This window comes from Thunnus thynnus, chromosome 19 (assembly GCF_963924715.1).
Source record: "Thunnus thynnus chromosome 19, fThuThy2.1, whole genome shotgun sequence".
Lineage (NCBI taxonomy): Eukaryota > Metazoa > Chordata > Actinopteri > Scombriformes > Scombridae > Thunnus > Thunnus thynnus.
The window spans coordinates 11,310,556-11,328,993 of NC_089535.1; the positions used below are offsets into that span (position 1 = coordinate 11,310,556).

The following is an 18,438-nucleotide window of genomic DNA, read 5'->3' on the forward strand; positions in this document are numbered from 1 at the left end:
TCAACCACGGTATCAAAAACCTGGGTTTAGTAAGAGAAAACAAACAAACAAAACAAAAATAAAAGAGGTAAATTAACAATCAATTCAAATTCAGGGCAACTTGCTGTCCTTGAAGCTGCAGGCGAAGGAGTTTATAGATGGTAACCCTAGATTTGCGATACTCTCGCGAGATTTGTACCCATTGTTTCTTTATCGCATATAATACTGATGTTATATGATGTGAGGACGCTGAGGTTAGGTTTAGGCATACAAAAGACTTGCTTAATGTTAGGGAAAGTTCATGGTTTGGATAATATGATCACTTGAAACAAATCTCGCGAGAGCTTCGCAAAGGGTTACCGTCTGGTTTAGACAAGACATGTGTTAACAGCGCGCGCACACACGTACTCGCGCACATGAACACTCACACACGGATCGCACAAACTGCTACAACCAATCAGAGATGTCCCCGCGTGCGGTGGGAGGGGCTTCACAGCCCGCTACAAATACTTCGTTGCACGTTAGTATTGTAGATTTAACGTATACCGCTTTCGACGTCCTCGTAACTGTCAAAGTTAACTGCTTATCATTAACTAGAAGTAAACAGACGTCCCGGCAGCTCTTTTGTAACTTAGCAACTTTAGTAACTAGTGAGGACGAACTAAACATCCCTTCGCCGTTAGTTGAGTTGCTCGTCTACAACCCTGAAGAAAGTTCTTCCACTTTTGAACGACACAAAGAGAGAGCAGCGGGGAAGGAGAAGACGGGGGGAGCAGCTCTCATTATACAGCCGGTGAACGGCTAGAAAATCCCGCTAGGAGTTGTGTTTTTTTCATTATTTTTTTAGGCTGAAATTAACGTCTCCATCCATCTTCCTCCGCGAGTCTCCTGCACCTGCAGTCATGACAAGAAGATCCTGCGCGATATATGCGGTCGGGGTCACCTGTGCCGCCCTGCTGATAGTTGGGATTGGCTTAGTTTTGGGTCAAGTTTTTACCACGTTAATGCACAACCGCCTCAAAAAGGTAAACAAAACAAAACAAAAACAGCAAAAACACTTTCATCCTCAGAACTTTATAAAGCAAGTGTGTATGTGGAGAATGAATGACTAATTTTCATGCATTTGTTTCCCTTTGAATGAACAGCTGTGTACAAGTTGGGTCTGAGAATGACAGAAATCATTGGTATAGTGATGGGATTGTATTATATGTTCACTCAGATACAAACCCTCCACTGTTTGCAAACTGTAGACGATTAGATTGAGAGTTTTTTACTTTGTTGAGCTGTAATCACTTTCATGTTTAGTCCGCAGACCATTGAGAAATAGTGAGATCAGTTTGTGGTTTAAAAATTTCAGATGACCTAGAAAGGATGAAGAATAATAACAACCTATGCATTCAGCAGAATTTGGTGTCTTTTTTTTATTAACATGTATCAACAGATGTCATTACATGGTTGCTCAGCTCTTATAGTACTGAAATTGACTTTTTCAATGACTTGAAACTCTGGTCGCTTATCTGCTGTTGTTTATTTAAATTCCATGTAAAAGATGTCACTAATGGTTGCTCTTGCAGAAATGAAGTGACTTTTTTCATGACTTGTCATTTGTTGAAATCGATAGTAGTGGGTCTGTTTTTTCCTAGAAAAAGTGGCTCTTTTAAGCAGCTCAGACTCTTTGTAATAGAGGAGGATGGGTTATTATGGTTTCAGTAGCCTGTACTATACCCATACCTAGATAGCCTACTCAAATCAGATTTAATTTATGCTGTTCCTGTTTCTTTAGCATGCCCTGTGGTTAAATGTGTGAATCTGCAATTTAATGCTTATGTCAGGAGATTCAAAGACAAATTCCACGGCTAAGAATAAGCAAGGGCTGGGTCTGTATTGCTTATTCATGGTATTGGTTGATATTTTTAACACCTCACATGAAAAAGCGTAGTCAATCACAAATCAGCCCATAACAAGAAAACACTTGAATTTATGAACTCAGTGTGGAGTTTTGTGCACAATTAGCTAAGATGTTATTTGAATTCCTTCAAGCTGGTCACACAGTTTTATTAAGCCTCAGTTGGAGACTTTCCAAACGTCCATGTATTTATACAGTAATTAGACATGAGGAGGACAGCATGAGCTAAACTCTAAATAATAGCCTGAAAAGTGAATGTGAGATTTAAACAACTTATTGCTGTTAATGACCTTAATGCAGTAAAGAATCTATCTATTGAAAATTCATTAGTCATTTGTTGAAGGTGACTGTTACTGCTTTCTCACTTTACCTTGATAAAGAAAGACAATAAATTATATGGCTGCAAGTTAACTAACAATTATTTTTATTATTGATAAATCTGCAGATTATTTTCTGGACTAATCACTTGGACTTCGTACATGTATCATAAGCTGAAACAACTAATGGATTAGTCAATAGACAGAAAATTAATTAGCAACTATTTTGATTATCGATTAATCGTTTAAATAGTTTTTTCTTTCAAAAATGTGAAACATTCATTGTTACCAGCTTCTTAAATGAAACAAATCTCGCAAGAGTTTCTCATATCTAGGGTTACCATCTAGGTACGACACATGTTTACAGTGCACTCACACATACTCGCGCACACGCAAGCACACGAGTTCACCTCGCGTGAACTCCCTCACACCCTGCACGCGAGTTCACCTCGCGTGCAGGGTGTGAGGGACTTCACAGCCTGCTACAAATACTTAATGGCACATTTTTGTCGTAGATTTAACTTATCTCACCTCAGCAGTTCTCATAGATGTCAAAGTTAACTGCTTATCATTAACTAAAAATAAACAGACATTGGCCGGGATCCCACCGGGCACGGTGCAGATGATAAAAAATATGGACGTAGTCACCGTGACATCACCCATTGGGTTGCGAACTGCCATTTTGAAGCTTAGCGATTTGACCATCGCCATCTTGGATTTGACTGTCGTCCTGTTTGATTTTTGGAGCCAGAAGTGACCATATTTGGATGAGATGGTGGAGCTGACCAGAGCGCTAGCTGCTAGCTTGGTTAGCATTTACAATCTATGGTTAACAGTGATAATGGTAACGCTAGTGCTAATTTCCCGCTAGCGAAAAACAGGCCTAAAACCGTCAAAACAAAATGTACTCAAAGAAAAAACATCCGACTCCTTAGAGGGTCTTTTATCACAACCAAACGCTGAACAAAACTTTTTTAGGAGACCAAAATGTTACAATTAACTTTCATGAACTGAAAACACACTGTGAAATAGAGGCAGCTATGCCTATAGTCATAGATCTGGGGTTACGCCATGGTTACATTATGTAACCAACGGTGTTGCCGTGGTAGTGACTTGTCAATCACAACATAGCTATGCCCTAAAGCATACCCTGCTTTAACGTCAAATTAAAATAAAATGGGACCATAACTTATAAAATCAACATCATGATGTATTGCAGAAGACTTAAAACTAGCAATTGAGACCATAAACTCCTTAGGAAAGTGTTTACTGTGAAGTCCCTCACACCCTGCACGCGAGGTGAACTCGCGTGCAGGGTGTGAGGGACTTCACAGCCTGCTACAAATACTTAATGGCACATTTTTGTCGTAGATTTAACTTATCTCACCTCAGCAGTTCTCATAGATGTCAAAGTTAACTGCTTATCATTAACTAAAAATAAACAGACATTGGCCGGGATCCCACCGGGCACGGTGCAGATGATAAAAAATATGGACGTAGTCACCGTGACATCACCCATTGGGTTGCGAACTGCCATTTTGAAGCTTAGCGATTTGACCATCGCCATCTTGGATTTGACTGTCGTCCTGTTTGATTTTTGGAGCCAGAAGTGACCATATTTGGATGAGATGGTGGAGCTGACCAGAGCACTAGCTGCTAGCTTGGTTAGCATTTACAATCTATGGTTAACAGTGATAATGGTAACGCTAGTGCTAATTTCCCGCTAGCGAAAAACAGGCCTAAAACCGTCAAAACAAAATGTACTCAAAGAAAAAACATCCGACTCCTTAGAGGGTCTTTTATCACAACCAAACGCTGAACAAAACTTTTTTAGGAGACCAAAATGTTACAATTAACTTTCATGAACTGAAAACACACTGTGAAATAGAGGCAGCTATGCCTATAGTCATAGATCTGGGGTTACGCCATGGTTACATTATGTAACCAACGGTGTTGCCGTGGTAGTGACTTGTCAATCACAACATAGCTATGCCCTAAAGCATACCCTGCTTTAACGTCAAATTAAAATAAAATGGGACCATAACTTATAAAATCAACATCATGATGTATTGCAGAAGACTTAAAACTAGCAATTGAGACCATAAACTCCTTAGGAAAGTGTTTACTGTGAAGTCCCTCACACCCTGCACGCGAGGTGAACTCGCGTGCAGGGTGTGAGGGACTTCACAGCCTGCTACAAATACTTAATGGCACATTTTTGTCGTAGATTTAACTTATCTCACCTCAGCAGTTCTCATAGATGTCAAAGTTAACTGCTTATCATTAACTAAAAATAAACAGACATTGGCCGGGATCCCACCGGGCACGGTGCAGATGATAAAAAATATGGACGTAGTCACCGTGACATCACCCATTGGGTTGCGAACTGCCATTTTGAAGCTTAGCGATTTGACCATCGCCATCTTGGATTTGACTGTCGTCCTGTTTGATTTTTGGAGCCAGAAGTGACCATATTTGGATGAGATGGTGGAGCTGACCAGAGCGCTAGCTGCTAGCTTGGTTAGTATTTACAATCTATGGTTAACAGTGATAATGGTAACGCTAGTGCTAATTTCCCGCTAGCGAAAAACAGGCCTAAAACCGTCAAAACAAAATGTACTCAACGAAAAAACATCCGACTCCTTAGAGGGTCTTTTATCACAACCAAACGCTGAACAAAACTTTTTTAGGAGACCAAAATGTTACAATTAACTTTCATGAACTGAAAACACACTGTGAAATAGAGGCAGCTATGCCTATAGTCATAGATCTGGGGTTACGCCATGGTTACATTATGTAACCAACGGTGTTGCCGTGGTAGTGACTTGTCAATCACAACATAGCTATGCCCTAAAGCATACCCTGCTTTAACGTCAAATTAAAATAAAATGGGACCATAACTTATAAAATCAACATCATGATGTATTGCAGAAGACTTAAAACTAGCAATTGAGACCATAAACTCCTTAGGAAAGTGTTTACTAAGGTAATAAATCAAGTGAGAAGTAGGGTCATTTTCTCACGGACTTTCATACCATCGGACTTCTTTTTGCAGCCAGTGGAGTCGCCCCTTGATGGCCATTAGTTAGAATGCAGGTTTTTGGCACTTCCGTATTAGCTTCACTTTTCAGCTCCGGAGGTTGCTGCTTGGTTCTACCCCACTGGGAGTGTTTCAGATGCGCAGCATTTTGACTGTGGTCAAGCCATCCGCCTTTTAAATTCAGTTACACTGCTACTACAGTAATTACAGCAGCCTAGTCAAAGCCAAAGGAGTGCCTTTAGTCTACCTTAATTACTGTAGAAGCAGCGCATCTGAACTGCCCGATTTTGTTGACTTGCTATTGTTGATATATGATTGGGAGACTGCACAGGATGTTTTACTTTGGAAATTGACCAGATGCTCTATGCTGTTTCTGTGTCTGAATTCATGCCCAGCTTGATCTGCTCTGTGCAGCTTGACGCAGTTTTGACTCAGCTTCCGTCAAAAATAGACCGGGCGCCTATGTTTAGCAGAGCAGAGTGGAGAGCCACTTCTGGGACGCTTCTGAAATGCGCTGCAGCGTCTCTCGTGGGATCACAAGCATTGACTAGAGTACTGCGATCAGCTCCGACGGCCATGTAGGAGCTTGAACCAAGCCCCCAGGAACAGTGCTGAGCTGTGAAGCAAATTTGACATAGTGGCCAAACTGTGTAATTACAGGTTCATGTGATGCTATTGTGCCCAAAAAGACTTTTTCCCCATACACTGTTATTGTGAAAGAGACGTCTGTAAATCAGCAGACAAATTTTTTTTGAGCTTCACAACCCCTGCAAACTGACTCGTCTCATTATCAGAATTTGATCCGTTCAGTCAGATCACATTTTGAAAGTCTAGAAGAGCTGCACAATTGAATTATTCTAACCCCATTCAAGTTAGCCGGAGGGCTAAACCTGAAGTAGCTGGCTCAGCCAACGAAAGTCACTAGTGCACATGCTCAATGGGCCCCACAGATGTGGAAACGATGCGGAAGAAGTCGAACCTTTTTGGCTTCATGCACCACTGAGCAACTTTCATAGGAATGAACAGGGCCCCGCCTCCAACACTGTATCCAGTTCTCTTTATACATCAATGGCTGAAACATGATGCAGACACGCACGTTGGGATCAAGCCGTAAGGGCCGTGTAGGCTTGATCCCATTGGGCGCGCCTGTGTAGCCTTCTGGCTCCATGTGGCCGCCAGATTTATCGCAGTCACTCTAATCAATGCTTGTGATCCCACCAGCAGCAGCATATTTCAGAAGCGTCCCAGAAGCAGCTAAAACATAGTGCCCACTCTATTTTTGACAGAACCCGTGTCAAGCTGCACAGAGCAGATCGAGCTGGGCAGGAAGTCAGATACAGAAACAACATAGACCATCCGCTCAATTTTCAAAATAAAATACAGCGTGCAGACTCCCGATCGTATATCAACAATAAACACAATTAAAACAGACTAATAGAGAAATCCTTTAACTACGTAGCCCACTTAATAAAGTAGAAACACTAAAATCCAGGAAGAAAAACAATTTTAAATTCGTTTAGTTGCGCTGCTACTGCAGTAATTACGGTAGCTGAGTTGCGCTCGTTCGACTTTGACTAGACTGCCGTAATTATTTTAGTAGCAGTGCAACTGACTTTAAAAGGCGGATGGCGTGACCGCGTCGGGGTTAGAAAATTATGAACTAGTCTAGCGTTAGAAACTAATGAGGACGAACTAAATATCCCATCGCCGTTAGCTAAGTTGCTCGTCTGCAAGCATGAAGAAATTTGTTCTACTTTGCAACAACACGAAGAGAAAGCAGCGGGGGAAAAGAGGAAGAGGGAAGTAGCTCTCAGTACACAGCCTGTGTGCAGCTAGAAGATCTTTTTAAAGATTCAATTAACGTCTCCACCCATCTCCCTCCACGAGTCTCTGTGTTAGTGGCACCTGCAGACATGACAGGAAGATGCTGCGCGGTATATGTGGTCGGGATCACGTGCGCCGCCCTACTGATAGTTTGGATTCGCTTAGTTTTGGGTCAAGTTGTCATCATGTTAGTGCACAACCGCCTCAAAAAGGTAAACAAAACTAAAAACACTTTCATCCTCAGAACTTCATATAGCAAGTGTGTATGTGGGGAATTAATGACTAATTTAATGCATTTGTTTCCCTTTGAATGAACAGCTGTGTACAAGTTGGGTCTGAGAATGACAAGAATCATTGTTACAGTGATGGGATTGTATTATATGTTCACTCAGATACAAACCCTCCACTGTTTGCAAGCTGTAGACGATTAGATTGAGAGTTCATTACTTTGTTGAGCTGTAATCACTTTCATGTTAAGTCTGCAGACCATTGAGAAATAGTGAGGTCAGTTTGTGGTTTAAAATTTCAGATGACCTAGAAAGGATGAACAATAATAACACCAACCTTTGAAGTCAGCAGAATTTGGTGTCATTTTTTATTAACATGTATCAACAGATGTCATCACATGGTTGCACTTGCAGAAATGAAGTGACTTTTCTCATGATTTCTCTTTTGTTGAAATAGACAGTAATGGGTCATGTGTTTTTTCCCAGAAGGAGTGGCTCTTTTAAGCAGCTCAGACTCTTTGTAATAGAGGAGGATGGGTTATTATTGTTTCAGTAGCCTGCACTATGCAATCAGCACTTTCTCTTCCTCAGATCAGATTCAATTTATGTTCAGTTCCTGATTCTTTAGCATGCACTGTGTCAAAAAATTTTTTGACACAGCAGATTGTAGATTTAAAGGGAATTCCTAATGGCCTGTTTATGTGTGATTCTGCCTTTAATGCTAATGTCAGCAGATGTGTCAAAAGACAAATTCCACGGCTAAGAATAAGTAAGGGCTGGGTCTGTATCGCTTGTTCATGGTGCTGGGTGGTATTTTTAACACCACACATGAAAAAGCGTAGTCAATCACAAATCAGCCCATAACAAGAAAATGCTTGAACTTATGAACTCAGTGTGGAGTTTTGTACACACAGCAATTAGCTAAGATGTTATTTGAATTCCCTCAAGCTGGTCACACATTGTTTTATTAAGCCTCACTTGGAGAGTTCTCGAACTTCCATTTATTTATACAGTAATCAGACATGAGGAGGACAGCATGAGCTAAAAGGTTTAGGGTCTAAATAATAGCCTGAAAAGTAAATGTGAGATTTAAAGAATCAGATGCTGTTTATGAATTTAAAGCAGTGAAGAATGTATCTATTGAAAATTCATTAGTCAGTCGTTGAAGGTGACTGTTACTGCTTTCTCACTTTACCTTGATAAATAAAGACAATAAGTTATATGGCCGCAAGTTAACTAACAATTATTTTTATTATTAATAAATCGTATTATTAAGATTTATATAAAATAATAAAATATGGACTTGTCGCTTGGTCTATAAAATGTCAGCAAATAGCGATTTTAAAGTCAAAACTAAAAAAAAAAAAGAAAGTGTCCACATTTTAGGAGCTGCATGGAGCAAGAGAACTTTTGGGATTTTGCATAAAAAGTGACTTATATGATTAATTGATAATAAGAATTGTTGCAGATGAATTTTCTGTCAATCAACTGGCTGTAATAAATTATACTTTTGCTGTAGATATTTGAATGGAGCAGATTCAAAGCTTACATAAAATACAATATTTGATGATAAGTGATTTCGTACATATATTGTTAGTTAACAACTAACGGATTATTTGATTGACAGAAAATTAATCGGCAACTATTTTATTTTATTATCAATGAACCGTTTTGTATTTTCTTTCAAAAATGTCATTTATTGTTAACAGCTTCCTAATTGTGAAGATTTACTACTTTTTTTTATACGTGATAGTAAACTAAAAATCATTGGGTTTTAGGCTGTTGGTCGGACAAAACAAGTAGTTTTAATAGATTAATTAGAAGACATCACCCCTTGACTTCAGGAAATTGTTATTTTTCACCATTTTGTAACAAATATTTAATCGATTAATCTAAAAAAACAAACAGATAAATAAATGTGTGCTGGCTAAGAGAGCTCAGTGCACTGCAGCTTCAAGAAAGTACATGTAAATGGGCCAAAACAAGAGAAAACTGAGAAGCACATTCACCAATCTGACAACACATACGCTGCATATACAGAAAAAGACTGCAAATACAGAAATGCTCCAAATCGTGCAGAAGTAAACTGTATAGAGTCACCACACAAAAGTTCCCGGGGGGGGGAATAAAAACCAATGAATAGACCCAGACGAGTGATTTGCAGAAGCGGTGCAGTCAACTTTGCCATTGAAAAGATTTGACAATATTTATTTTAGTTTTACCATTTGGTGGCAAAACTGCCAGCCTGTTCCTCTATTTTTTGTTTTCCCTGCAAACGTCCTCTATGTTGTGTAAGACTTGCCGTGTCATTGGTGAATCATGAATGTGTGTTTTAATTTTCTTATAATTTATTTGCAGCATTTCTTTTTTCTCAAAGCAACTTATGTGTTGTCAAAGTTGTGAAGATGTTTTCTTCATTCGCTCCTTTAAGTTGTAGTTTATTGAGATCAAGTCCGAGAAGCAGCATCGGCTGACGATGAAAGTTGCGAAGTAATTGTGTAGATTTGTGTTGTTTTGTTGTGTTTCAAGATCCTGACGTCAATGAGAAATGAGTGTGAAGACAGTGAGGCGAAGCTTTCATGTCAGATGTGTCGCTGCATCACGTAGTTGGGTTTGCGGTAGAAAGAGTTACAGGTAGAAACAGTTAAACAGCTGCGTGGAAGTGAGCCGAAGATGAATGTTGGGGAGTGTCTGTGTAGATTGTTTTCAGACCCTGAGGTCAAAACAGTCAAGTGATGGTTTCTCGTCAGATATGTTGCATCATCATATAGTTGGGTCTGTGGGAAGAATGATGGTAAAACAGCTGCATGAAAGGCTATCTGTGACATTTAAAGCTGTTGGGAAATGGGTATTTAAATATATGTTAACATCAATTCAGTTTTCAGTTGTTTGATCCTCAATCCCAGATACAGAGAGGTCAATGGACCACAAATACAAACAAACATATTATTAAGCATTAAATACAAACATCTGGAGTAGTCCAGTTTGGTTGCATCAGTGGAAGCCTTTGGTCGGCATAAGTAAACATGTTTCAGAGCCATCAGTTAATTTTAGCAACTTAACTAACAATTATTTTTATTACTAATAAATCTTATTATTAAGATTTATATAAAATAATAAAATATATACAATAATTTATATTATGAAATATAGATTATTTTATGGACTTATCGCTTGGTCTATAAAATGTCAGCACATAGCGATTTTAAAGTCAAAACTAAAAAAAAAAAAGAAAGTGTCCACATTTTAGGAGCCGCATGGAGCAAGAGAACTTTTGGGATTTTGCATAAAAAGTGACTTATATGATTAATTGATAATAAGAATTGTTGCAGATGAATTTTCTGTCAATCAACTGGCTGTAATAAATTATACTTTTGCTGTAGATATTTGAATGGAGCAGATTCAAAGCTTACATAAAATACAATATTTGATGATAAGTGATTTCGTACATGTATCGTACATTGTTAGTTAACAACTAACAGATTATTCGATTGACAGAAAATCAATCGGCAACTATTTTATTTTATTATCAATGAATCGTTTTGTATTTTCTTTCAAAAATGTCATTTATTGTTAACAGCTCCCTAATTGTGAAGATTTACTGCTTTTTTATACATGATAGTAAACGAAAAATCATTGGGTTTTAGGCTGTTGGTCGGACAAAACAAGTAGTTTTAATAAATCACCCCTTGACTTCAGGAAATTGTTATTTTTCACCATTTTGTAACAAATATTTAATCGATTAATCTAAAAAAACAAACAGACAAATAAATGTGTGCTGGCTAAGAGAGCTCAGTGCACTGCAGCTTCAAGAAAGTACATGTAAATGGGCCAAAAAAAGAAAACTGAGAAGCACATTCACCAATCTGACAACACATACGCTGCATATACAGAAAAAGACTGTACAGAAGTAAACTGGATAGAGTCACCACACAAAAGTTCCCGGGGGGGGAATAAAAACCAATGAATAGACCCAGACGAGTGATTTGCAGAAGCGGTGCAGTCAACTTTGCCATTGAAAAGATTTGACAATATTTATTTTAGTTTTACCATTTGGTGGCAAAACTGCCAGCCTGTTCCTCTATTTTTTGTTTTCCCTGCAAACGTCCTCTATGTTGTGTAAGACTTGCCGTGTCATTGGTGAATCGTGAATGTGTTTCTTAATTTTCTTATAATTTATTTGCAGCATTTCTTTTTTCTCAAAGCAACTTATGTGTTGTCAAAGTTGTGAAGATGTTTTCTTCATTCGCTCCTTTAAGTTGTAGTTTATTGAGATCAAGTCCGAGAAGCAGCATCGGCTAACGATGAAAGTTGCGAAGTAATTGTGTAGATTTGTTGCGTTTCAAGATCCTGACGTCAATGAGAAAAGAGTGTGAAGACAGTGAGGCGAAGCTTTCTTGTCAGATGTGTCGCTGCATCACGTAGTTGGGTTTGCGGTAGAAAGAACAGTTAAACAGCTGCGTGAAAGTGGGCCGAAGATGAATGTTGGGGAGTGTCTGTGTAGATTGTTTTCAGATCCTGAGGTCAAAACAGTGAAGTGATGGTTTCTCGTCAGATATGTTGCATCATCACATAGTTGGGTCTGTGGGAAGAATGATGGTAAAACTGCTGCATGAAAGGCTATCTGTGACATATAAAGCTGTTGGGAAATGGGTATTTAAATATATGTAAACATCAATTCAGTTTTCAGTTGTTTGATCCTCAATCCCAGATACAGAGAAGTCAATGGACCACAAATACAAACAAACATATTATTAAGCATTAAATACAAACATCTGGAGTAGTCCAGTTTGGTTGCATCAGTGGAAGCCTTTGGTCGGCATAAGTAAACATGTTTCAGAGCCATCAGTTAATTTTAGTCACCGTTCATTTACAGTAATGCCCTCCATAACTTTCATCATCAAAGCAAGATTTTGTGGATTTCCAGGACTACAGACTGTGTAGTTCAGTGTTCAAAGTTCAAAACTTTCCCACATGGTTCACTTTGCCTTGATAACAGCGTAGGCAAGAAAGTGCTGTTGGCCCACATTCAGTGTTGTCATATGACACACCTCCATCCTTATTTTCATAATAAACCTGCTTCTATGTTACACTACGTGTATCAGATGGCTTTTTTTTCAAGATGTTACAGAAAGGCTTAGATGGCATTTAGAGTTCACTTGGCTTTCTAGTGCTCAGAATCGGTCCCTGTGTTGGAATTCTACAAAAATGCTGTAAATGACATAGTTTTCTAAAGAAAATGGTTGCAGGAAGTAGAGAAAACCCTCCAAATACCCTGTAACAACAGGGAGTTAATCATCTGCTACAGATAAGGTTGCATAGAGATGGTGTTTGTGGTCGATTTTGATCACAATTGCGTTCACATGTCTAATTCAATGAATGAATTAATGTCATTAAATACTTTCATGGCTGCAAACAATCTCGTTTTTATCAGCTATAGTATCTTGCAAGTCAACAAAACAGAATAAATAGACAAAGCACTTGCACTATAGGCTTGTCCCTTAAGATAAAAAAAAAAATACAGTTTACTCAAAGTTAAGATATTTTCATCACCCCTTACCACAAGATTGGTATTAATATGAGATTGTACCCACACATACTAAAAACAAGTGGGGCAGTCTACTGTTAAGGCTAACAGCCCTGTTGAAGTACCCTCGTAGTCAATGAAGGTACTTTTATGGACTCAATAGGAAAGCCGCTCCACCACAAAACAAGGGTGCAATTAAAAAAACTCGGGGGAGGGTCAAGTGATGCTGGGTTGATGGGTTGAGGTTTTTTTGGGGGTGAGGGGGGAAGGGGTTTGTCCTGAATTTGGTGGTCTAACTGACAAAGCATATCAACTGGTGTAAATTCTGCACACATGCCTCAAAATGAAGAGAAAATATCACAGAGGACATGACCTCGGCATCCTAAATAACAGTGTTTAAATGTGTTAACACTGTTGCAGTTTATATTGTTTAAAGCAGGGTTTGTAGCAGGGGTTGTGGCTGCAAGAATTTGGGAGGTATGAGCTCTTATTTTGTGTCAATGCTTTCCCAGAGTAAATTTTTAATCTGCACGTAAGGATCTTTTTTACCAAGCATTCTAGCATTTGCCTAAATGCACAACAGTTGACATCACAAAGCCACATTAAACCAAACATTAAGTACTTTAATTTATGCAACTGCAATGTTGATGCAACTGTTGATGACTGTGGAGTGAAATTCACAGACAAGCAAGACCTTTTTTAAATGAAACTATGTTTCAGTGAAGGCATTGAAAGTTTTGAAACAGTTGCAAATTAGACAGATTGAACCTTTAAGAATTAATGCTGCTTCTCTTCTTTTTTTTTTCTTTACCAAGGTTTTGGTCTCATTAGCGTACTCAATAGTTCTTGCTCAGTTTTGTACATGCAGAGATCACATGTTTCTCTAATGAAGCATCGATTTGGCAAAAATCTGCCTCTTGAGACTGTTAATTCCACGAACTGGCAGACATTATGTAAAAAACAGAAATCTTGTCAAAGTTCATTTTTGATTTTAAGACAAAGTCTTACTCAGTAAAATATATGTGTGGGTGTCACATGATGCATAGCACTCACATGCAGACACACACAGTTATCTGCTAGCCTGGCAGTGTGATTTATTTCAGGCGTATCAAGTTACCCCCTTACCCCAGTTGCACCAGTATGAAGGATCTCATTCCACTGATATCCTCCCAGCAGTAGACTCTCTGTATGTGTTAAGCCTCTTTCACACTGCTAGGTTTATTGGGAAACCGGCAGGGTTGGGGTGTGTTGGCAGTCCCTCAGCTTCCATGTGAGCCAAGCGGGGTCAGTATGCAATGACCTGCTGATGAGGGGAAGGTGACAAATGACTTGTCCCTGAATAGGAATTTGGTAATTTTACATAGACTAGACCAGACACAGTGGGTAGTGGCCCCTTGCTGGCGGTCTGCTAGGTTTCCTACACCACACAATAACAATACAGTGCTTTTGTTAAGCCAGGAAAGCTCCCTCTAGAAGGTGAGGTGTTTAATACAACAAACAGCTCATTTGTTCATATTCCTGGAGCTTTATCAGTAGTGGAAATAAACATCTATTTTATCTTGACAGTGCCACTAGAGGAAAAGCCAAAGGGCTATTAAAAATTAGAAAGTTATAATCCCTTGGAAGCATGATGAGGTTAGTTGGCCCTCAAAATCATTTGTTATTATGCTCAGGGGACAATCTTATCTCTTCAGCTGAGGCGGATGGCAGTGTTATTAGTTTTGCAAGTTTTGACCTGATGACTGGGGAAAGATGCTGACATTTCACTCCAAGCCACAAATGTGACCCTCACTGTCTGAGTCATCAAAATGATTAGGATTCATCATCTGGGAACCACGCATATCTGTACAAAATTTGATGCTAATCCATCCAGTAGATGTTTCACAGGATAACTGAAAACTTTGACCTTCTGATGCACTAAATGAAAATTCACAGGATCACGAAAGTCATTAGGATTCATTCTCAATGAATATCTGTACCAAATGTCATGGCAATCCATTCAATAGTTGTCAAGATATCTCACTAAAAGCCAAAAATGTCAGTCTGTTGGTGGAACAAGAGGAAAAGTCAGGGGAACACCAAAGTCAGTTGGATTCATGCTCTGGGCACCATGAAAATTTCATGCCAAATTTCCTGGCAAGGAATCTGGACCAAAGTGATGGACTGACCGATATACTAACCGACAGACCTACATTGTCATCCATAGAGCAACGCCTCAACATGGCTAAAAGAATTGTTATATGTTCACAAGATAAAAACAAATAAGAGAAACATATATTTAGATAAATACATTTTAATTAATGTAAGGCTGTAAGATGTTTACAATAATCAAACTGGCTTCATTTATATACAGTGTACAGACATAAGATCATAAAAAGCACAAAGTACATAAATATATAAAGCGGTGAGAGTGGGATGATAAAACACTGCAACATATTAAATATTCATAAATGCTTTTCTATAGAATATTTTAAGGAGAGATTTAAAAGACGCTTAAGATGTTGCCTATCTGTTCTCAGTAGGTAGAGTGTTTCACAGGCTCTAACAGCAAAGGTCACCTTTGGTCACCAGCTGAAACCTAAGAATAACTTTATAATTTGACTGTGTTAGTTCAAACCAGGAGTCTGCCACTATAGCCAGTCGGTGACCAACAGAAGTTATGTTCAATGTAGAACTGAGTGGATCTTAATATGACTTTGATGGATTCAGTAACAGCAGGGCTGGACTACAGTTCAGCTAGTAGAGCTTTGTTAGGCGTTTGGCCACTACTGAGACAAACCTATTCACAGTATGCAAAAGCTTGTGTATCTTGACTGGAGGATTTAATGAATAGCCTTTTGCTTTGCCCCGTGTTATTCACGTCTGTGTATTTGCCTGTCTCAACATCAAAGCTCTAGCTGTATGTGTATTTGTGTATTCACCTGCTACATGTGTTTTCAAATAGGGAGTGGTGTAAGAGTAGCGGTGGTAAGTACTGAGATGAGAGGGTCTGTCTGTTCCTGTTTTCCATGCGGTATTTCATGTAGCATGCTGGGAACGTTACCATATTGATTGTTCGAAGCATGAAAGGAGGACATAGAAAGACCACGCTCTCCCTTCCTCAATCTAAAGTGACAGCTTTATTGTTCCTGACTACTCAGTAAACTTTTGTCTCTGAACAAGTAGAAGGGACCCCAAAGGAGGAAGGGGCCTGTACTCCCCTGAAATAATATGAATTGTTGCTGTGTTCGGCTTTTTTCGGGCTTACTTTATACTGAAGTTATTCTTCTAACTTTAACACAGATCTGACATAATTAGGTCAAAGTGAGATTTCCTCTTGATGTGTTGTTATAAGAAATACTAATCCTCTTGCCCCCGTCCTTCTCTCACTCCCTTTTTCCAATTCCTCAAAAGACCCCTGCAGTGAATCAGGGCATCCTTGTCCAGAGGCAATGACATCTGTGGTGAGAGTTTTGTAGCATACTGTGTAATTAAACAGGAGGACAGTACAGGTTTGTGCCTGTACTGCATTGCCAGGGCCTCATAAGGCTCAGTCCTGAGGAATTTGGCCCAGATCATTAAGGTCCCAGTCCTGCGCAACCAGTGGGCATCCAGCTTTGCGGATCACATGATGTCAGCGGCTCTCCCCGAGTAGCTGTTGTCATTAGCAACCACTGACAATGGAACCGTGGAAGGGTCTCCCCTAATACCATTCATGTGCATAGCCAATGCTCTTGTCTGACGCTCAGACAGCAGCTACCCTCCACAGCCCCCCAAGGATGTTTTTGTTCTCTGAGTTGTTTTTATTAGGAACAGATTGTGCAAACTCCAAGTAAGTTTTCCAGTAAATGCATCGTCAGTTAAGGGCTCATTGCTGTGTTTATGTGTGATTATAATCATGTTCCGATTAAAACTGAGATATTTGATGTCTCAACAGGAGCTTGTTTTGGTTGAGGGCAGCCGCGTGTTTGAGTCCTGGAAGAGGCCCCCTCCTCCTGTCTACATGCAGTATTTCTTCTTCAATATGACCAACGTGAATGAGTTCCTTCAAGGGGCCAAGCCACAGGTCAACCAGATTGGACCCTACACATATAGGTAGGATGCGAGAACACAGCCATGCACGCAAATGTGCACAGGCTGCCACAAAGAAAGTCACACATGTGTCTCAGATTAAATTTCTCAATTTCAGAATCTGAAAATGCATATATCTGTTGTATATGTAGGAGGTGATCTCCACTTAAAGATGTTACTGTATTCATTCTCATTTACTCTGTGTTTACTGTAAAAACAATACAAAGGCTTGAAGGAAATCATACAAGACAATACAAGACATACAATTCAGATGAGATGCAGAGACAATGCATATAAAATCTATATAAACTAGACTATGATGTTGTAAATATTCATATGTTTATCGGCTTTGTGGGTTCATGTTCTGTATTTTCTCTAGAGCTGCAACAATCACTCGATTAATCAATTAGTTGATCAATAGAAAATTAGCAGCTATTTTGATAATTGCTAATGGATTTAAGCAAAAATGCCCCCAAAATTGCTGCTTCTAGCTAAACTAAACTGAATATCGTCTGGTTTTTGTTGGTTGGACCAAACAAGACGTCATAGACTCATCTTCCACACTGGGAAATTACAACATCACGTAATTTTTTTCTATTTTCTCAGAGAAAATAATCTTCAGATTAATCAATAATGAAAATAATTGTTAGTCACAGCCCTAATTTTCTTGTCTCTAAATTTGGACGTCATCAGCTACACTGAACACCACAAAATTAGGTTTTGCAGAGTAGGATATAAATTTGCTCTTTTGTTATGTAAGAGATTTTGTTTTAGTAGGCTTCTAGCATTGCTGTTGAAACAGATCCGTTATTTGCTCAGCACTTACGTAAACTAAAAAAAAGGAACTTCTGCCTCTCTGCTTCTCGTTGTGGTCTGTTAAGGTACATGTTTTGCATATTAAAAGGTGTAGAAATTTGTCAGGTGGGTTCATTTCGTTAATTGTTCGTAAGATTACCCTAAAATGACAGTGATATACATACAGTATGTTGTTTCATACTCTGTCCAGTCCTGACAGGGAACTTTTTTTTAGATTAGTCATTTGAATCGCCTCTAATGCACCCACTGAAACCCTTAAATAAATATCAAGGTTCACCGCTGAGGCACTACAAATGTAACAACGGCCACAGTGCATGTCAAGATAATCTACCTTACCTTACCCCTGCAACTTTAACCTATATTTTACCGTTTGTGTTACCTAATTTCAAACTGATGCTGTGTTGAAAGATAGGAGTTGTATGATGAAATCCATTTGTAACCTTAAACTGAATTTCTGAGTTTTTCATTGGCATGGGATGTCCAACTGCAATATAGAAGAGATTCAAGAAAGCTTAGTAAAAATCATAAAATGATGAATGTATTGTCTTATTGTGTTTGCACAGGGAGTACAGGTATAAGGACAATGTGAGCATGGTGGAAAATGGAACAAGGGTGTCTGCATACAACACAAAAAGCTTTGTGTTCCTGAGGGAGAAGTCTGTCGGTGACCCAGCTGTTGACAACATCACCACTGTCAACATCCCTGCTTGGGTGAGTCATGAACTAAAGGTCCTAGACAAAAGTGGAAATCC

General features: G+C 39.1%; 1 protein-coding gene across 3 annotated transcripts in view; it reads left to right on the plus strand.

Moving 5' to 3' along the window:
• Nucleotides 1-490: 490 nt before the first annotated feature.
• Nucleotides 491-18,438, plus strand: part of LOC137171275 (lysosome membrane protein 2-like) — a 31,003-nt gene continuing 13,055 nt past the window's right edge. For 2 of the 3 annotated variants that reach the window (XM_067575188.1, XM_067575190.1), the window contains exons 1-3: nucleotides 491-1,004; nucleotides 16,737-16,894; nucleotides 18,250-18,397. In XM_067575188.1, coding sequence (XP_067431289.1) covers nucleotides 882-1,004; nucleotides 16,737-16,894; nucleotides 18,250-18,397 — 429 coding nt within the window. In that variant the 5' untranslated portion in view covers nucleotides 491-881. Of the gene's footprint in view, nucleotides 1,005-6,913; nucleotides 7,279-16,736; nucleotides 16,895-18,249; nucleotides 18,398-18,438 lie in introns of those variants that run through there. The other variant, XM_067575189.1, reaches the window with a different exon arrangement.